The sequence below is a fragment of the Podarcis gaigeae genome (genome assembly GCF_964106915.1).
Source record: "Podarcis gaigeae genome assembly, chromosome: 6".
In the NCBI taxonomy this organism is placed as follows: domain Eukaryota; kingdom Metazoa; phylum Chordata; class Lepidosauria; order Squamata; family Lacertidae; genus Podarcis; species Podarcis gaigeae.
In genome coordinates, this window is record NC_139682.1 from 50,155,400 (window position 1) to 50,177,365 (window position 21,966).

At 39.5% G+C, this 21,966-nt stretch overlaps 1 protein-coding gene across 15 annotated transcripts in view; it reads left to right on the forward strand.

The window, feature by feature from the left end:
- The window catches only part of ST3GAL3 (ST3 beta-galactoside alpha-2,3-sialyltransferase 3), a 184,752-nt gene that overhangs the window by 101,931 nt on the left and 60,855 nt on the right, over positions 1-21,966 (forward strand). For all 15 annotated transcript variants that reach the window (XR_014565167.1, XR_014565168.1, XR_014565169.1 and 12 more), the window contains 2 exons: positions 10,167-10,261; positions 19,409-19,472. Coding sequence is in view for 12 of the 15 variants with exons in the window: in XM_083742264.1 (XP_083598390.1) it covers positions 10,167-10,261; positions 19,409-19,472 (159 nt within the window). In the remaining 3 variants the exon portion in view is untranslated. The remainder of the gene's footprint in view (positions 1-10,166; positions 10,262-19,408; positions 19,473-21,966) is intronic.

The window sequence follows — 21,966 nt, forward strand, 5'->3', positions numbered from 1 at the left end:
AACTAGCTGCTTGCATATAGCAAGATTATTATTATTTTTTAAAAAGGGGTGCTTTATAGTGAGCTATGGGAAATTTTTGGGGGGGGGGGCGGTCGATCTGAAACTAAAAGCATTACTGTATTATTTTGCTCCGGTTGCCAAGTGGCTATAATACATTTCTAAAAACCATACCTTCTGCTTAAGAGGCTTGCATGTGTACAACTTTCTAAGTTGCCAGAAGGTATTATAATCTCACTGCTTTACAGCTGACTGGAGGCAAAAGCCTTTAATTTTGCAAGAACCGCATTTTAAATCTGGCACTTAAAGGTATGATTTCCATACTGCCTTCTTTGTGGCTTCCAGGATTTTAATAAGTTGACTAAGCATTTTGATATATTTTCTGTCAAATCTCAGTTAAGAATTGAAATTTTAATTTAATTCAATTTAAAGTCAAGCCCAACTGAATTTTTACTACAGCCCTAGTGGTAGCTTTCTGTAGGAACTGGGATGTAGTACAGTTCAGGGAGTAAGAAATAAAGTCCAAGAAGGCAAGAAAATCCTGAGAGAGAGAAGTTCTTTGTAGGTCTCATACAGATAACATATTCCATACATGGTTTTTCATTCTTCTCTTTCCTTCTGCTTTTCTGTACAAGCCAAAGAGGTGGCAAAATTATGTATTTCCATGTAAAAATACCACAAAGTGATGGATTCTTGAGAGTAATTACTGACCCAGCAAAGCAGAGTGGAAGTTTTTGGCTTGGTGAGCACAAGTGAAAACTATGATGCTTTCTTACAAAGTGAGGGCCATGTGTTTTACTGCAAACAGCAACTGAGAAACAAAACTGATGTGGAATATTTGGTATTTGTTGGCTACAATGCTTTAGGTTGCTTAGAATCAGATGGTGCCTGCTGCATATTTGAGTCATGCTAGTGTTGTGGAAGATTGGTTTCATCAATCCTTCTAAGCAATGTATTTCAACCATTTCATTTACTGTAGGCGTCATGCAGATTTACCTGCAAGCAGAGAGTCTTCCTGCTGTGATGAGGGTTTTCCTAGAGTCTGTGCCTACCACAATTCCTTACCTTTGGTCCTTAAGCAATACATGTACAGCCTCCAGATTGAATGCAGATCGTCTCTTTTTACCTCTTTCTCCCATGCTTCAGGTCAGATGGAATGCTTGCTTGTTTTTTCTCTTACTCTCAAGTACTTTTGCATCTTCATGTGAATAAGTACGTGGCACTCCTTGAAGAAGAAGTCTTAATGTTTTTAAACTCTTGGAAAGCAATTCTGAAAAGAGGGGTGCTAGTTTCATGATTGACTCAAGGGCCAGCCAATCAAATCTAGCTTCTGCTCCTTACAGTGTGGTAGGAGGGAACAGTTTCACTTACCTCATTTTGGGAGAGAGGATTGTACATATATGCCACAGATATAGTAAGTGCACTTCTGCAAGAGCCTCATAGAAAAAATATCAAATCAAATCAATCTTTATTACGGTCCAGAGACCCCACCAATCATTACAAAGCAATGCACAATTCATATAGCCTACCTCCAGGTTAAACAAGCATTTTGTTCAAAAGATAGGGATCATTGGTTTTGGCAACCACCGATAAAAACTTTGCCACCGCTCATGTTCTAGCGTTTGTCCGGTCTTCCAGTAGGAACCTGACATAGTGAGCCTCTGATTTTCCCGGGAAAGGTACCAGCAAGGGTAATAGAAAAAATATGTATATTTGTATGCACTTCTAATTGAAGCCATTTCTCCCTCTCCCCCAACCAGTATACGTTAGTACCTAATCAAGTGAACATCCCCAAAATAAATATGGACATAAGATTTTTGGCTCTTGCTTCTGAAGCACAAAATAATGGAGCGAGCTGTAATTTTTTATTGGATCAGTTCTTTCTGACTGTTAAGTGTGTGCTAGACTTAAGCTTTATAAAGTAGTTGTTCAGGTTCAAGGAGAAGAGCTGAGCTTTATACAAATAAGAATGATTAGGATTAAGCTGTGTTCCAGCCATTCTGAGAAGGTACAATTTCATTTGCAAAATGTTGAATCAATACATTTGCTTTCTTGAGAACAAATACTGGGGAAAACTTGCCAAGAGAACAGGGCTTTTCTTCTTCCTGCAACATGCTATTGAGATTCTTTTCTCCACCATCTGCTGAGAAAGCTATGTACTGAATGGGTTGATCTTAATCCCCTTTCCACAAGCTCTGGATGAGATAACCAATAGAAAATCACTAGGGTGGCAGTGAGAAATGGTTAAATTACATGAGCCAAGACTTGCCCTTCACCAGCCTCTGCAACATTGAATGGAATCCTGGAACACTCTTCTCAAGATGCATGCTGCAGCTACTTCTTTTGGCTGGCTTGAATTGGAGACAATGCAGGAAGCTGTGTGCGAGCCAAGAGGCATATCCTGGGAATTGCCTGCAGCATTGCGAAAGTTGTTGAACTGCAGCTTTAGTATGCACATTGCAGCCACATTGTACAACAACCCATTTCCCTTAGCCACCTTGTCTTTCACAGGCTGTGCTTAATGAAGGAGAAGGTATCCTGCAGGAGGCTGTGGATGTGCCCATACAGTGGTACCTCGGGTTACATACGCTTTACGTTACAGACTCCGCTAACCCAGAAATAGTACCTTGGGTTAAGAACTTTGCTTCAGGATGAGAACAGAAATCATGCGGCGGCAGCAGTGGGAGGCCTCATTAGCTAAAGTGGTGCTTCAGGTTAAGAACGGACCTCCGGAACGAATTCAGTACGTAACCAGAGGTACCATTGTATTTTGTTTACAACCAATATATGGTGAAAGCCTGCACTAGATTCTCCATTATTCAGAAAGCCTCCTTTCTCCTACCAATGTCTATGCAGAAGGCTAAATTTATGCTTCCCTATATTTAATGCTCAGAGAGTGCAGCTACACTTTTTAAAAGCTGTTATTTCTTTTTAATTTTGCATATTTGCAAAAGCATTTGGCATACTCCTCACAGCTAGCTTTCTAAATCCCCAGCCTATCTCTGATCCATTTAGGGGAAACCGAAACTGTGCTTAAGGGTTTGTTTCAGAGCCTTTTGCCTCTCTTCCAACATGGCAGTTTCTCGTGTATCCATCTCACATGTATTATTTCTAAAAGCTGTTCTTATAAAGAGGTTTTACAAGCTTACTCTTGATTTGGTAAAATATCTGTTTATATAATTTTTCTTTTACAAATTGGTCCCCTCAGGATCTCAGGAGGGGTGTTTATATTAAACAGCATTTATGTAAATCAGTATGATTATAGAACATGTTGGTTTGCTGATAATTTCAGAGTCAGAAAGCAGTGGAACAGGCAGAAAAATACATGGGCAGCCCTGTGTCTCACAAGTCCTGTGCGTGGCGTAGGTTGAGAAGACTATTTAGAAAAGAGTAGTTATTTTTGGCATTTTCTTCATGTTGTGGACAGAGTTGGGAACTGTTGTTTCTAGGAAATTCTGACATTAGGTTTAAAGATGGAAAGGCCTGTTGTGAAACAACACTGGACTTTGTTTAATGCATTGCAAGTGGAATTCCTGTTAAGTGTAATAGAAGAGTGCTATCTGGAATAGTTTCCTGCCTAGATTGCCATAGAAGTAATTAATATAGGCTTTGCACTTCCCAAGTAATGGCTTTTTGGTGAGGAGCTCTAGTACATTGTGTACAAAATGCACTTAAAACGGGTGACAGGACTGCCTTTGAAGTACTTGAACTGAGACACATGCTCCCCTTCCCCAGCGACATGAAATTGAGTTTACAGAGAAACAAACTGTGTCTCTTGAACCAAATGAATTATTCTGCTTTGATTCCCAAAACAGTTTAGATGTGTATGGTTTGTGACAAGACTTGGTGGTGATAAGATGGCAGTACCATCTGAACAGAGGCAGGGCTAGTTTTTCAAGTGCTTGTCACTTAAAGGGTTAGATTAATAGTGCCTATGTCTTGGAGTGGTACAATGAATGGCTCAAGATATGGGGGTGCAGCAGGTATATTGTACCCCTGCCTGTGGTCAAAACGGGGCCTGGGACCTCAGAAAACATTTGCATATATTGTATGAAGACAACATTTACATTTTGTGTAAGCCTACATAAAACACCATAATATTTCTTCTCCCAGAGCATAGGTTAACTTCAGCTTTGCGTTTGGACTTAACTATTAACACCAGAGTAGGAGGGAACACATGACCCCTCAACTTGCATATGTCATTCTATGCAAGTCTAGTATTATATCTAAACCAAGGCCTTTGACTGCTTTCCAGTTCTCTGCTAGTGAGACTTAAGTTTGGCTTGTAATCTACAAATAAATTGTAATCTACAAACTCTAAAGTACCTTACCCAGTTTGGATGTAATGATGAAATCTGGTTAGTACTTTATTAACAAGCAGATTCTTCTGATCTCCTCCTTGCAGCTGTGCCAAAGAAAGATGTGGGAGCATGTAAACCTAGGTTTGCTTCTATTCACATGGCACTATGGTTTAACTACAATATGCAAAGTAGACCTGGTATCAACCTTATTAGATCCGCAAGCAATTTTTAGAGTTTTGTGGACCTGATAATACTCTTCTACAAAAATCAGAATTTATTTTAGCCTTAGTGGCAATGATTATAACTTATTTTTAGAGCAGTTTTGAAAAACCGCACATGGTTACTGCAGCAGGGAGAGAACAGGAAAAGGTTTGCATAGTGAAGAATACAGCCACATGAAGTAGTGGTTTATTTTTATTTTCACAGTAAGAGCTAAACTAGGAAATTACTTAAATTTGATGGCCATCACCGATCCGTGTCTCTTTCCCTTGTCTCGTGGTGACATCTAGCTGAAGCAGATGTGTGATGTAATGCCATCGTGACCAGCATTTCTCAGTCCCTGTTCCATTTCATTTACCACTTCATTGACTGCTAAATGTAAGTGGTGAGTGAAATACTAAATGTGATGCCTCTTCAAGCATCTCCTTCAGCTAGAGGTTAACAAGAGACAAAGAATCATGGATTAGCATGGCCATGTGTTTCAGATAATGTCTACCTCTGGCCCTGAATAAAGCTAGTAATATATTGGCTCTGATTCAGGCTCTGTCAGCATTTAAGTTGCTAAGAATTATATCGCTGGCACTTACTTATTAGATTGCTGTTTATTTCTTGTATCTGTGGATAGTGATGCTGAAAACTGCATTCTTCTTTCTGTCGGACATAATTCCCCATCCAATATGCAACCATCAGCCTTCTGTTTTCTTAGTATAATCACTGCAGTTAAGACTGCTACCTGCGGAACCTGTTTGATGCCAGCTAATATTGTAAACAGTGTCCAGCAATGGACTTTCCTCCCTCCTCTTCCTTTCATGCTTGCTTGTACTAAGGAAATTTGATCAACATGAAGCTTTGGCTGTCTGTCTGCTGTTACTATGTGTGAGACAGGGGTGGGAGAGAAAGGGAGACATACCAGCATACCTATGACAAAAGAGCATGTGCATAGATATGCAGACTGAGAATTCACTCACTACTTTATGCTTCCTTTTTGCAAATTGTAAGCAGTAAATTCCCTCAGATTTTGCTTACCTTCTTTGTGTTTCAGAATACCCCGAAACTGCATCCCCTTGGCTCACTCATACTAGAAGCCTTGAGTGCTCCAGTAGGTTTATGGATCAGCTCTACTACACTCCAAAAATAGTAATTCAGCCCAGCTGCTTTCAGAGTAATATGTTAAATACAAAAAATGACACTAACGTAGTGGTAATGATTAGACTTTATACCAGTTTCTTTCAAACTGTTCCTAATATTCTGCTTCTCATTCGTAGGCAGACCTACGATAATGTGATTGCATTGAAAATGTCATGTGAAAGGTGGTTTCTATCTAAATTAAGTTCCAAAATACATAATAAGTGTCTTAAAATGTGACTACTTGTCTGTATTCATTGTGAAAAATGGCAAAAGGACTTAATTTTGCAGCCAGCTGTGTCCTAGAAAGATTTCATTATATTATACTTGTATTGCATGGCAGCAACTTGTCATGCTCTCTTGTTTGTTACCAAGACATTCACAATACTTAGCCAGGCTGTAACGGCAAGCTAATGTGTGTCTGTGTCCAATACTCTGAATGGTCAAGAGCTGTTCTTGTCCCTGGTCCTGGGTGCTGTACTTGGCAGAGAGAAGTGACTCTCACATGAAAGTCAAAATAGAAATATATTTTGGGTCAAACTGGGCTCTGAAAGACATTTCTCTCTAGTAGTCATTAATCTCCAAAAAAACAAGCTTTGGAACTAAGCCAGCTCATATTATCCAAAGCTCATATTATCCCTCATATGGCAAAATGCACAATACATTACTTGGACTTGATCAGACCAATTCCCTGTTCCCCATTTTTCTCCACTACTGGTTTAAAAACATGTGAGCAATATAGATTTAAATTCAGTCAGAGTTGTTGTTTCTCTTTATAAATATCCTAAAATTGTCACTTCCAACAGCTTTCTAGAGCATCCATAAATGAAGACCTTTGTAAACAGAGACATGTTTCCATAGCAAAAAAAAAACCAAGTGCTGCTCTGGTTTTGTTTTCAGTTTAAAACTTCAGTGTGTTTTTTTGGCCCTTGAATCCAGGCATCTGTGTGACAGCTGGCTTTCATGGGCGTCTTCTTCCCTTTAATATTCAGAAGACTAAAAAGGATGAAGGGTGAGCAGATAACAAGATCTAGTTCTTACGATGGTGTGAACAGCCTGTTGATGGTATGACTACAGTTTTGATAATGGTGAAGGTCTGATGTGGTACCCTCCAGGATTAGGGCAAGCTACCCAAATATACTTGGAGAAACAGGCAGTGTAAGATGACAAATGAAGCCTAGAAAAGGATGACTAAAGTGACTATCTGGCTCTCAAACAAACAAACAAACAATTCATCACTAACAACCACGAGAGTGTATCTGAAAGGATTTTTTATGATGAGGGATATGAATTATTAATTAAACAAATAAATGTCACAAAAATTTAAGTACTCTTTTATACCGTATACCAGCTCTTCTTAAAATTAGCACTTCATATAAGTAACATCTGTTTAAGAGAAAGTGAGTGTGCTCTTGATTATTCTTGTTATGTTTTGTCAAATTCTTACTGCCCATTTTATTTCTAAGTCTTGTCCTCTTGTGCCGGATTTAGTAGATGTGGTTGAGCCTGAACTAGGTGGAGCTCATTGTGTTGCCAAAGAAAATAAGTTGTCTCTCTGCATGTTTTAGAAAACTGATTTTGGAGATTATACACATTGTTTGTAAGCTTTATAGGCCTGTCTGCACATATTTTGCTTCTATTAGTCTGGTATGCTACATTTTTATACAGTATTATGAATTTTGTGTCTGCTTTATTTGAATTAAACTGTGTATCTGAAACAATATATTGATTTTGAAAACTTAAATTAAATATACTAATTAATTTTCAGAAGAAAAATAAATCTCGTCAGTGGCATCTCTGGAGGCTTTTCCAGAGTCTAATAGTTTATTAGCTTGTACACAGATATTGAATTTGCTGCTGTTGTTTACTTTTGAAAGAGCACAAGAAGCAATTTCCCTCCCCTGCAGTTTTTCCATGACCTTCTAGACCAGTGGTTCCCAATCTTTACAAGTAAATGGACTCCCTTTTAACCATGAAGATGTTGCAGATTTGCACATACTAATTGTTGCAATTTTAGGCTCCATAAATTAGGAAAATAAATAATGACAGCAAACTATTATGAACTCAGTAACCTTAGATGAGGTAGAGATTTGATCTGATTCATCAGGGCGCTTCTTGTATTAACACAACTGTGCATAAGGAAAAATTAAAACAGGTGCATATTTTATACCGCTGCAGCACTTAAGATGGAGAAACAGAAACACTTCTGAAATACTGTCTTCTGCACTATTTTCAAACCTGCGTGTCTTTTCATCATAGCATGGCCATCTCCTTGTCCTCTGACTGCACTCCTATGCACTTATTTTGAGGATCCCAAAACAAACGTTATGCAGGGGATTTGCTCAGAAATTGGAAAAGATGAAAAAGATTTAAAAAGCTGGTGTTTCCGGGCTCTTCCTCTACCATGTTCTTGCCATTGCTTTGCTGGGGAAGCCATGTGTATTAAATACCCTTTAAATATATAGTGTAGCATTGGCCTGATACAATTAGAGACTGTGTAAGGAGAAGTTTAATTGTGCACAGATGACTGATTCCTGAAGGAAACACAGTATCTTGTTGAATAAAATGAACCCCAAAATATGAAAGGAAGTATTTATTCCATCTAAATTAGAGTAAATAGATTTTACACCCACCCAAAAGCCCCTCTGAATATTTTCTACCTCCTGTTTGCTATACACATGCATTACTCAAACCAAACCATTTAGGGGTGGGGGTGGGGGACAGATTATGTGTCTGATTGTTCTCTCCATGCCTATAAATGCATGAGAGGGAAGAGAATTGAGAGAAAGACCAAAATACATTGTGTATGTAAGTAAGTGTCACTTTGAGACAGAAATTTTAAATCCTGTGAATTGACATGTTTATGAGATTGAGGGGAGGGGAGATTAAACACTTATATGGTATTGCTGCTTGGTGAAAATGAGAGTAAATGTAAGCATAGAGAAGAAAGAGAAAATGGCAGGAGGAATGGAAAGGTCAGGATTGAGTTCACTGTTTCTTTTTCTTTGCAAAAATTCACTGCTGCAGCATAACCCATTATCATTCTCCTCCCTCTGAGACAGACACACGCACACACACACACACACACACACACACACACACCAGTTGCCACTTCTGGGGCAAAATAAGTTGGCCCCAGTGACCATGCGTTGGTAACCACAAGCTTGGACTACTTTAATGTGCTTTATTTGGGGTTGCCTTTATGGGTGGAAGTGTGGCTAATTGTTAATTGAGACAGTTTACTATGAGCATGTAACACTCCTTATAAAAGTATGCACCTGGGCCAGTTTTAAGGTTTTAGCTATAAAGCCCCAAACAGCATGGGGCAGGGTTATCTGAGGGAATGCCTTCTCTCATATAATCCTGCCTGATCACTAAAATATTCCAACAATTGCCTCCTGGTGGTTCCTCAGCCTGCAGAGGTCCATCTCCTAAGAAATGGTGTTGTGGTGCTCAGTCTATAGAACAAGCCTTCCACTGAGATAAGCCAAGTGCCTACTGTTAATGGTTTTCAGGACTTGGTAATTCCCCCAGTCCTTTTATTTTTCCAGCCACAACAGAAGAGGCTGGTAGGATGTCTCCTACCAGCCTCTTCTGTTTTAAATGAGATTAGTATACTACTACTCATGCATTATCTTGTTGTAATCCTTACAACAACTCTGTAAAGTTTAACATTATCCACATGTTGCACTTAGGAGGCTGAGAAGGGTGACTTGCTGAAGACTACGTAGTGAGTTCATGACAGAAGTGACATTTGAATGGAGGATTTGTGGCTCGACTGTTTTAGCCTCTGCACCACACCAGTTCTGAGTATTAGATTTAGAAGCAGTAATTTTCTTTTGATTTGGTTTTCAAGTCAACTGAATGGCATGTTGTATATTCAGTTTTTGTATCCAAATTAGGCTTGAAGGATTGTTCTGCAGTGCTTTGCTAGAACTTGTGGTATAGTGTATAGGAATACGGTATGTTCTGAACTCTATGATTACAGTCGTATCTTGGATCCCGAACGCCTTGCGAGTCAAATGTTTTGGCTCCCAAATGCCACAAACCCAGAAGTGAGTGTTCCAGTTTGCAAACTTTCTTTGGAACCTGAATGTTCAATGTGGCTTCTGCAGCTTCCAGTTGCGCCTGCAGCCAGTCAGAAGTTGTGCCTTGGTTTCCGAATGTTTTGGAAGTCGAACGGACTTCTGGAGTGGATTCCGTTCTACTTCTGAGGTATGACTGTATTGGTTTTCTTTGTGTAGCTTCTGGTTGGGTATGTAGATGCTATCATCATGAACTCTGAATTGCATATTTGGAATAGCTTATACTGGAAAGCTTTTTGCATCCTTTGCAGGGGCATTCCTAAGATTAAAAAGAGCCACAGGTTCCCTGACTCCTTTTTCTCTGTTTGATTTGCCCCCTATCATTGCTGGCTGCTGAGCCACATAGTTTTACAATTTGAACTTAGGCAATAAAACCCTTTCTCTTCATTGAGTTCCTCCCCACTTTTAAAAAAAGATTCTGCTTCATTATATTTTTCAGGTTCTCAAAGCCAGCACCAATGTTTTTGGATGATTCCTTCAGAAAGTGGGCACGAATCCGGGACTTTGTACCGCCTTTTGGAATTAAAGGGCAAGGTAGGATAGCAGTAGTTCATTTTCCATAACTTGAATGCCCTGCTGAAGTACAAAAATAGAAGGTGCCTATAGTTAAACATACTCTGTGTGTCTATGGTATCTGCCGCTTGTGGACTTCAACTGCTAACGAGCCCCATCAGCAGTAATAGGGGGAGCCCTGTTGCTCCACTTGAGCAACAGGGCTCCCCCTATTTCCCTCCACATGACCCTGTGGCCCCTGAAATTGGCTCTGAAATATCATGTGGCAAGTTGAAATGCTTGTGCAGACAAAACATTTGTAATTGTGTGATGTTGAAGTCTACATTCTTGAGTGGGGACTAGGACACCACCAGGTGGATATTGTTACCCTCTACTCGATTGAGAGGCAGAGCTTTGACTAGATGTCTGGTCCTCCCCTTCCCTGAGGAACAGTTCGTTTTTCTGCCTCACTTGCGAGTTCACTTATTTTCACTGTGCATTTCTGGCCTCATTTGAAATTCACTGTCTGATTAGAAGAACGTGTGGATGTTGTACTGTTATTCTGAGTTCCTATCAACACTATTTTTAGTTCTGCCTGATTACCAGTTGGCTTGCTTCTTTGCAAACTGAGCTTTCCCACCTCAAAAATTCCTTCCTAGTTCCTCCTTCAAGCATATCAAGACATTTAACAGCCCTCCACAAGCTCTGGTGCTATACTTTAAGAATTAATTGTACAGCTGATTACCCTAAGAATTAATTGGAAAATTAATTATCCTTTTAAAAATAGAACTGATTACCAGTTAAAGGAAGTTGATCCTGACTCTGTGATTACCCACACCTATTGACTCTGATCCTGTGAATTAATTACCTAAAGTGGCATAGTTTGTACTTTGATCCTTTTGTAGCCACTTTGGAAAGATCAATGAGTAGGGTGCAAATTAATTCTGCATCTCAGAAATTACATTACTTGCCTGCATTATTTGTGAATATTGGGATTACTTGGCCCATATTGTAAGACTTCAGTTCATGATACTGGGTATAACATAAAGTGATCCTAGAATTGGGCTCCATGAGGTCTTGTGTATTGTTAGATATGATTTAATTAACACTGTGCATGGGGAACTGGTAACAGTCTCACTGTAGCATCTGTTTTCACACTGCAGTAGGCGCGGGACTGAGTGTAAATAAATCTGCTCTATATGAGGCAATATATATTATTATTCATATAATGACATTAGTTTCCCTAATAAGGGGAGGGTCTTGGAAGCCTGAGCTTGCCAGTGTTATAGTCCTTGTACCTAGTATAAGGAGGAATTTGTTCACCCTTTCCCTATCATTGTACCAGACCCAGTCAGTGTAGATGTAATAAGCTGTATACATTGTTCTTCTCTTATGCTTCCCTCTTAGCAAAGCGGATATTAAATACAGCTGTGCAAATTGTCCAGAAATAGAAACTCTTCATTCACTGCAAGAGATTTGCACCATTCTTTATCTGCTGGCTTTCAAGGTGTGCAGATACAGAGAGGAATACAGGTCTTTGTAGTAGGTGGTTTTAGGTCTCGGAAGCAGCTGATCAAGTCTTTTGCCAAGTAGAATAAAAATGGAGAACCTCGACACAGGATGACTGAATATATTTGGCAGTCTTTGCTTTGCATTTCCAGGTTGCTGCCAGCTTGTGTCACCACTACAGTGTTATGTAAATCCAGGGTTTTATATTGGATTTTCTTCAGTTAAAAACAGAAACTGCCATTACTTAAATGGCTGGGAGCTGAAGCAATGGGAGCAAAACAACTGAATGGATTGTTTAATGCCCTCATGGGACAGAACTTTGTGCCAGGATTCAGTCCAAGGCAGTTTGTATATGTGGGAGGGAAGAATTATTACTCTCTGAAAACTGGTGAGCCTAATGGCTGTGCTGACAGGCTAGGAGCGTGAGAGAGGCAAATGGCAACCTTCTCGCATCACACGTCACTGGGATTCTTACATCAGCTTTTTCTGCTTATCCCAGGGGATGCATTGGGGATGAATAATAGTGACCTGATGATGGGATCAGCACCTCATTAAGGTCTTCAGTCAGGGCTAGTCTGGTGCCAGTTGAAAGGAGACTGCAAGAAGAAGTTTCTGGTGCTTGCCAGAACTACAGCAACTGGAGAAATTGGGCGATGCTTGAGAAGAGGATGTGCCAGTTTAGCATCAGAGGGCAGCTAATCCTTCATAAAGACCCTACCTTTGTCAAGGAAGTGTACCATGAAAAGTGCTTGGTGCAAATGTTCAGGAGCTTCAGTCTGCTTGTCAGCTGTTTGATTTGAAATGGCAAGGGGGATTAACTTGCTTTGTTCTGTGAACTTGGGATCACCCTGGCTGTGATGTACATAGTCTGCACAGTAACATTTTAAAGTTTCAAGCTGTTGTACCAGACTGTTTTAGTCTGTGAGTTGTTTGTCAAACTGATTCCGAGAGTTCTTCTTCTATGCCTTTTCTGGGTTGGCTTCACCAAGAAGCAAGCTAACCCAAACGTTAGTGTTGAGATTGGACTAGGTTTCATACCAGTAGACTACTGTATATTTTATAATTATTAATAAGCATGGTTGGTTTCAACATAGCAATTTGTTACAAATGCCACACGTGCCATAACTTCTTAAGTTATTTACTCAAATGCAAAGGCAAATAATAGCAATAGAAAAAAACTTATTCATTTATTTATATAACAAAGTCAATATGCTGGTTAATCAACAAAAACTTCTATGCTATAAAACTATGTAGAATAATGTCTGAGAAGGCACACATTAGGAAAATGTCATGTCAGAATTCTTCACCTGTGTGAATTTTCTGGAACAGCTCCTGCTGGCTCCTGATCATGGGATTGTCCTAGAAAAATCTGTGTGGATGACCAATTTTAACTTCACATTTTTCACATATATGCCTACATTCCTGTGGAGGCAAGTGTTACGTCAAAGTGTTTGCTTTTATGAGCTCTGCAGGGTAGAAAGCTATGCATGCACAGTTGGAAGTATTGACCTCCAGGGCATACTGGAACAAGCACATCTGAGCACTACCAAACACAATCTATGCCATTCCCTTCCCTAAACATTCTTTTAGCTGCATAGCAGTCTCTTTTCACATCTGGCATGCTGATATAAATAATACTTTATCTCTGTTGATAAAATACAGATGCATGCTGACATCAAAATTCAAATTTGCACTGAACCAAACTATCTGTCTTTACACCTCCTTCTTGGCTTCTTGCCCAGATCTGTGTTTGGAGGAGCTGAAGTTCAGAGAGCAGGAGTTCTTTCCCATTTTCACTCCCTCATCAACCTCCTGTGTTCATTGAGAACCTTTTTTCAGTCTGCTGTGTTATGGTAACTATTCTACATTAACACGATGAGGTTCAGCAGTCTGTTTCTTTCATGAATGGATCTCTTGCTATCTACAGAGGTTTTAGGGTGCAACTTCCTCCATCTTATAATGAAAACAATTGTCAAAGAGTATAAATAAAACACTACATCCTTTTCAGTTAACCTGCCCATGCATAAGATTTACATGAGAGACCCTTCTGTAGGTGCCTTCCGCCTTCAGAAATTTAGGCAAGTGGCAAATAGGTAAAGAATAACAATTGGAGCACCAACACTGACAATCCCCTTCACCTGTTTCCCACTTGCCTAAATCTCTGCCGTGGGTGGGTGGGGGGCAAACAAACAGTTTAACCATATTGAATGGTTGGGGGCTAAGGAAGGGGTGAAGTTCTTTTTGTTTATCTGCTAATTAGTGGTTGTGAGTGTTGCTTTGTTTGTTGTTTGCTTATTGCTAATGTTGTTTATTACTGCTAAGGTGTGTTGATTTTGTTTTCCTAATACGTTTTATGGAATACTAACATATTCTATGATTCCCCCCTCCTTTTTCTAAGGTATAATGTACTTGCATATATTTTTCTGTGACATAAGTCACTAGGAGGCTCTTGAGTAACAGGTGACTAATAAGTTTTAATAATAATAATAATAATAATAATAATAATAATAATAATAATAATACACCTTTCCTCCAAGAAGCTGGTGGTTCATGTCCCCCACTTTATCCTCACAAGAACCCTATGAAGTAGATTTGATTAAGAAGGCTTGCCTTGCCTGTAGCCACCAACGAGCTTCATAGCCGAGTGAAGATTTGATCCTGGTTTTTTATGTCATAGTATGATGTAGCCAAAGTGTTTTGTTCCACTTTGGGTGGCCTTTTACTCTGTGGGATACGAATCCCATGAATATTGATTGGCACTTCCCAAGAGAACAGAGAGCATTCTAAAATTACTCAAAGATAGGAGGAAAAATAGATGCAGCACCCTTATCTAAGAGTTACCCTTTTCTTAGTTATGATGAACCTAAAAGTATGCATTTTGGATGAGATGAGGCCTTAGCCGGAACCCACATAACTTCATTGGCCTTTTTTTCCACCAAAGCTTCTATTGAAACCCCTTTGAAGTTTTTCCTAATACCCAAGACTCTGGAAATAGCTTGCAAGCCCCTGGCAAAAATCCTAGAAGCTTGAGGATCAAGAATATTACCCCCTAAGGAATCAGAAAAGCAAAAGTATGTTCCATGTACAGCTGGATGTTGCTCAACATCCAGTTTTGATGTCTTTCCACATGTGTTACAGCTCATCTACATAGTTTCTGTTGTCCTGATTTATTGCTATTATGCTAATCTAGGAATTTAAGAAGTTAAAACTCTCAGAGCAGGTACATCATAAACTGGGTGTGCCCTGCATTGGTATCATGTATCTGGTTATGAAAACTACATATATCACTCCAGAGCAAAGCATCCTACATCTGATTGCATTCATTTGAAGAGCAACTATGTGGCACTGGATATCTTTGTGCCATGACTGCTTTGTTTTCTCACAATATGAACCCTGACTTCAGTTGTACTCATCAGCTGTGTGCTCCTTTTGCAGAGTTGTGAGTCACAAAGTGCTGAACATGACCTAGAGAAGGCTGATCTATACCAGAATCCTGCAGCAGGTACCTTGGTTTTAAGTTGCTAAGGCAGGGTCAAGCAGGGTCAGGTAGGTCAGGACCTGGGACAGCTCACAGTGCAAATTCCCAGGAACAGTTGAGATTGTTCTGCCAAAAGATCTGGTATTTGTAGTGCAGATTTAGATATCATACACACCATGCATTTCTCCCACCCCCAATAATCCTGGGAACTGTAGTTTCTCCCTTACAGAGCTACAATTCCCAGCACCCTTAGCAAGCTATAGTTCCCAGGATTCTTGAAGGGTATGTGTGTTTTAAATGCACTTGAAATGTATGGTGGTTATGCAGCCTTAGTTACATATCAGAAAAAGAATTGTTACAGGGTTGAGAGATCTGTGTCTGCATTCCGTAAGAATCCCATAATTTCTTGCTGCTTTCTTACATCTCCAGCATTCCAACAAAATGTCTCTTGGCTAAATTTGTAGCATATAAAAGCAGCAATGCTAACCTTGTGGTCTAGATTTTTCTAGCACAAATATTACCAGCTTTCCTAGCACCTGACAACATTGTTACACCTTGACTTGTGTCTCACAAACCTGTTCCATGTAAAGTCAAATTAATGGCATGTGTGCAGGTGCCAGATGCTCATTGCCAGAGTTCTGCTCAGGTGAATTTTTCAAATAGAGACCAATGGGAGATAAAATACTAAAATTCACTTTTTCTCATTGCTTACTGTTTTGGAACATTTTTTAATGAAAGACACTATATAAACTTAGATGGAGCTGACTCATGTGGCAAGCTGACCAAACTTGCTTGAAACACTGCATCCCATCAGTGCTTGTTGATCCCTGAAGTGGATGCTGAGTCATTAAGCCCAGTGGCTGTTTATTTAGCCTTAATGTAGAAGAGGAGTGAGAACAGCATGTTGTAGACAGGAAGCGGAGTATTCTCTGGAGGGGAATTTGTATGGTTTGGACCTCTGGCAGAATCTCTGCTTTGTTTGGGGTAGGTTGGCTTTAGATGAGTGCAACAGGATGCACCCAAGAATTTTACTAGGATCATTTTGTGATCTAGCTCTATTACAAACCTGCATAGTTAGAAAGCTGGAAAAAGACCTTGTTACTTGGGAATAACTCATACTAAATAAGCTGAGGCCAACCTGGGTTGTAAAAAAATATTAACTGTGTTATTATCTGTTCAGTCAGCTCCCTGAGCACTAAGGAATCAGTATTCTTATGTGCGTGCCAGCATTTCATAACAGTTTATTTTGCTATGGTGCTATCCTACATTGCAATACATTAACTTATAGAAGTTGGCATATATGAAAACATAAAACAAAAATGTAAAAATCCATTAGATAGCTATTGAAAGCCACTATAATTTCCTTAGGAGAGTTCCCCCCCACCCCTGAATTTTATTCCACTAATACAAGATGTACACCAATTTTTGGCGGCTTCTTCTGCGCTAGAGCCTTGAGATTTACTAGCCTGAACCAGTCATAAAAAGTGGAGCAGGGCTAGTTGAAATTATCTGCTGTCTCCTACAATGAGTCATACATTGGGATACACAGTTTACATAAGTTACTGCTTCACAGGATGTTCAACTGAAAATAGTGCTGAGAACACTTTCCCTTCTCCCCCTCCATTTTCAAAAGAAAAAAAAAACCTACTTAAGGAAGAGCATGCCACAATGGAACTTTATTCTGAGTGAAATGCATAGGATTATACTCTCATTGTCTTCTTTCCCATCCATTATTCATCTTTAAATGAAAGGTCTGGCCTCTAGCATTTTAGTAGGGAGCTCCAGCTAAGGTGGGGAGTTGTAAAAGGTTTGCAACATTAGGAGGAAATAGCCTTATGCCAAGTCAGACTTTTTCTCTTCTTCCTCCCCTCTCCCATTTACCATGCTGCTTGATAAAAGCTGCCTCCACTCAGGATATACACTCTTCACAGCCCTTCAAGCAGCCACACTTCTTTACTTTACTGTCTAATGATAGATAGATCTTGTAATCTTTGCATATTATATATTATCTGCCTTTTCCATTAACTTGCATAATTCTGCTTTCATAGTGTAAGTCTTTCCTTTGTTTAAATGTGGTTTGCAAAGCCAAACTCCTAACTCTTCTGCACCTTTTAACTTGTTGAAAAGCTCAGTGCCTGATAGTCTTGCCTCCTTATGGTCATAATTTTCGCAGTAGCTATTTGCAGTTGTCCCAGTTCTGAATTATAAGTAACCAAAACATACAGTATTTTTTAAACGACGTTTATATGCCAATTTTCTGCGAACACACCCCAGGCAGTTTGCAGATTCCACCTTTTTGTCACAATATAGAAATATTGTGGCACATACCTTTTGGAACTCTTTCTTGTTAAATATATGTCACATACTGAAGACAGGCACCGTCACCATTGTCTTTTTGGCACATACTGAAGACCTTTCTTTCCGAACAAGTCTTTTGAGTAAAGATCTTTCCCAGACTGCATCTGTATTGGAATTGTTTTTAGATGCTTTAATTGTTTTATTGCTTATGTGATCACTGCCTTGGACTCCTTTGGGAGGAAGAGTGGAATATACATCTAAAATACTACAACTACTAATGCTTTGTAGACCTACCTGCTACCTAAATGTGAAGTGAAAGAAAATTAAGAAGAGAATCGCCCATTCAGATATATTCACTTGTTATGAAAAGAACCAATTTTGAGTTGAAACAATTTATTTTTATTTATAAAAATTTTACAATAGTGTCCAAACCTACTTTTTAAAATTAAGGAGGTAGCATTATTTTGAGAATGCACAAATAAAAAAAAAATACCTCCAGTGAGAGCAGGATCCAGTACACGATACTCCTGATTTAGTGCTATGTCATGCATCATTCTGGTTCTTGGTTAAAATGAGCTCTTTATTGTTTACTGTAGTATCATGTTCCAAAAGCAGGTTCAGTGCTGAAAAGTCATGTGTACATCTTTAATAGCCAATCTAAACTAAACATTGTAGTAGTCATCACAACTTTGTAAGGTTTGGCAGTTAGGCATTGGTTGAACTTGTGTTGGGGGAGGTGAGGTGTGGCCATCACGTGCCCCTCCAGTATTAAGGGTATTCCATTAAAGGAATCTGGGGGTGTGGATCTTGTCCGAAGCCCAGGGAGGGTCTAAGGCTATGCCATGACCCCATCGGGAACCCAGGGGGAGCTCGAGTTGATTTTCATCAATGGGGCTCCCCCTATTGGTGGTTGACCCTTACAAGACTCCCTGCATGGCAGGCAGGAGTCAGATATAGTCGGGTCAATTCCAATGCCTAAGCCAATACCAGTCACATTCTGTAACCAATAAAGTTGTGGCCAAAATTTGCCCAATAACCATTAACCTAATATCTGTGTCCTTGTGTCTTATTCATCATTGGGGGGGGGCGGGTGACCTCGGGGTTTTGACACGCAAACAGATTCAGTGCTGAAAAGTCATGTGTACATCTTGAATAGCCAATCTAAACTTGAGTTTGTAGTACATCCGTACAAGAGTTGGAGCCCAATGCTCTGGTTATGGCATAGAGGTGGTTGTCTACAAATCTGCCTGTCTCTAGATTGCCACATTGCTGTTTGCTCCCTGGCTCAGTAGATAGAAACCACATTAATCTACCAGGGGCTGCCTGTAACTGCACTACATAGGGTGGCATCTAATGTTGTGGAGTTGACTTATGGCATACTTCCCAAAATGGTTTCCCAGCCTTGATTGCACCGAATAGACCTGTTGCACGTATGAGTAATGCAAGTAGCTCCCTCCTTACGTGTAGAAAGTGCTGCAGGTCTTTAGTGAAAGCAATGTGGTTTATTGTTCAGGATATCCACTTGGTACACATCAGAAAGAGAAGCAAAGAGGGAAGACACTGTATGTAACAAAGAAACAATGGAGAAATAGATTCTCAAAGGTGCCTGTGTTTATTGAAGCTCAGTCATTTTGGAAATAGAATTTTATTTTTCAGAGTCAATCTGAATTTTTAGCTCTAGGATATTCTTGAATCAAAGTAATGTGCTATAACATACAACCTAAAGAATGTATTTATGTAAGGTTTGTTGCCCTTTGTCTAATTTCTAATTGTTATGCTGTAACTTAAATATACCAGTGCAAATTCATTCATTAATCATCTTGGTCCCTGAAGTCTTTGTACATCAATACTATGGGGGGAAAATGAAGCAAGCTAACCCTTCCAATGTATTTTTTTCTTAACAGATAATCTGATCAAAGCCATCTTGTCAGCAACCAAAGATTATCGTCTTACTCCAGCCCTAGACAGGTGAGTAGATTCTTTTGGGAGCCTGAAGGAGCCCCTGGGAGTTGGTGGCCATTAATAAACTGCTTCCCTATGGGCTCTTGGCTTTGGAATAAAATGAGGAGCTGGGAATGATGCTCCTGTTCCAATCCATGGGGTCTATAAAATAGTTTTTTTGACAGCTTCACAAATTTTATTCTCTAGTGTTACCGCAATCTGCTTGATTCCCTACATTTCAAAATAAATAACTGACAATCTTTCAACAAATGCATTAACTTGTCACAACCTCCCCCAAGGTATCATTGTAAGGCAGCAGAATTGCACAGTGTTTATTCAGACAAATATAAGGTTCAGCTTGTTCTCACTAACAGCTCCTCTTCTAAACCCTATGTTTATAGCTGTGGGGCAGTGGAGCTGATAGCAAGACTGATTATGGAAATTTTTACCTGGCTTTCAGAGGTGTGAGCTGTTAATGCACATATTCATGGGAGCAGCAAACTTGGATGTACTGGCAGACATGTTCATTTCTCTTCCGTCCCCCCCTCCAATATTTTGCTTTTAATATAGAACATTCTTCACTAATCTATTGGCACATGGTGGAATCTCATACCTATTGTTGTTGTCTAATACTACCTTAGCACCAAATTCTTGCTGTTTTCCTTTGCCTCAATTTCTTCTACTGAGCTTTGTACCTCACTAAACATATTTTACATTCTGAATTGGCAAGAAAAATTGAGATAACTCTGTTCTGGGTCACCTGTCATAACCCATAGTTTAAAACAAACAGTGGTTTAGTGTGAACAGGCCGCATGTCCCATTTCTACTGCTGCAGTTCCATGGATGAACCAAACCAGAATCTGGCATGTTGTGTTGCTCACACCCAGGAAAACCACAAGTGGTAAGCAAGGTTTGTTCTTGGCTTACCACTTGTGATTTGTTTGGAAGAAACAAGCCACAATCCTTGGTAGAGATTAAACCGATAGAAGGGAAAGAGATAAGAGAGACTTGAGGAAGTATGCAAGGAATTAAGGCTACACAGACAGAGATTAAAGGTTAAATATGAAGTTCTACAGAGTAGAGTTAACCCATCCTAAAATCAGACAATTTTAAATAAATACTTTTTCAACCTTTTAGACAAGCCATTTTCATTCTCCTTTCCATTGAGTTACCTTAAAATAGTAAAATAGAAGAATAATAGTCCATTTTTATACAGACTGGATATGAGAAAGAGTTAAATCAAGATTGTAGATCACTGTATATACTTGAAATATTACTGAAGTGAGGTGATAGTATTGCAGTTTTCAGTTGAAGCAAGAAGTGTTACCCTTGTTCTTGAACCAAAAATTCGATCAGCATCTCATCTTGTCTAGGAGTACTTCCAAGTGTCTGTCTTACTTCTGATATGACAACTTTATGGAAATGTGATCTGGTTTACAGACAGCCTACTATTGTGCTGTACTTTCTGCTTCAGTTGTGGTACTCCTTTGAGGCAGTTTTCAGTGTTTTTCTACACATCTTTGTATTTATGGTATCCCAGAGCATTCCTACTCTCCTCTTTCACATTGTTGGAGCCACTAAATGTAACCACAAATCATATGGTATCTGGGACCTAGTTTCCAAAGTTATACTCAACAATACACAATATTTTTAATGTATATAAGACTTTACAGAGCAATAAGTGGGAGGAAGAAGGAGAAAGAGTGAAATTAAGGAAGTGGCTTGTGTAGTACATAGACAGTTTTTACTCATCCTTCAGCCTCCAATTCCTGTTGGCAATTACTGTACTTTTCTGTGTACAAGACAAGGGTTTTTTACTTGAAAGTAATGTAAAAAAATCAGGGGTCGTCTTATACATGAGTAGTGCAGAGGAGGGATGTGCGCAGCTGCAAGCAGGAGCTTGTGTGCGGCGATTGGGTGGGTGAGTTGTGGCTGTGGCAAGGGCTGCCATGGATTGGCTGCTGCTGTGATTGTCAGGGTTTTTCAGTCGTTTGATTTATTTTCGGCATCCCCCTCCCCACCAAAAAAGCTCAACACTTCTGGGCCATTTCCCCCCATTTTCTCCCCCCATAGTCTTATTCACGGAAAAATAAGGTAATTCTTAAAATTACAATGCTCTTATTATGTCCTTGAAAGAGGATGTAAAAAGGAGCCTTTGAATGTAGTCGCTTTGACTTCTCCTGAACTACAGGAAGCACTGATGAGGAAATGTTGAAGGATCTGGATTGGGAATTTTATCTTGTATAAAAGGAGGAGACAACATGGGACAATAATGCTTTTATATTATTTATTTCATTTATGTCCCACTTTTCCTCCAATGATCTCAAAGTGGCATACAACCCCCCTTCCACTGTATCCTCACAACAACCTAGTGAGGCAGGCTAGTGAAGGGAAATTGACTGGCCCATTGTATGTAACAGGGAGTGAAGCAAAGTGTACCATCCAGTCCATTGAGCAGAGGACAAGAGGAAATTGGATTAAACACAGATCCAGGTCTAATGTCAAAGTGAATAGTAAAATA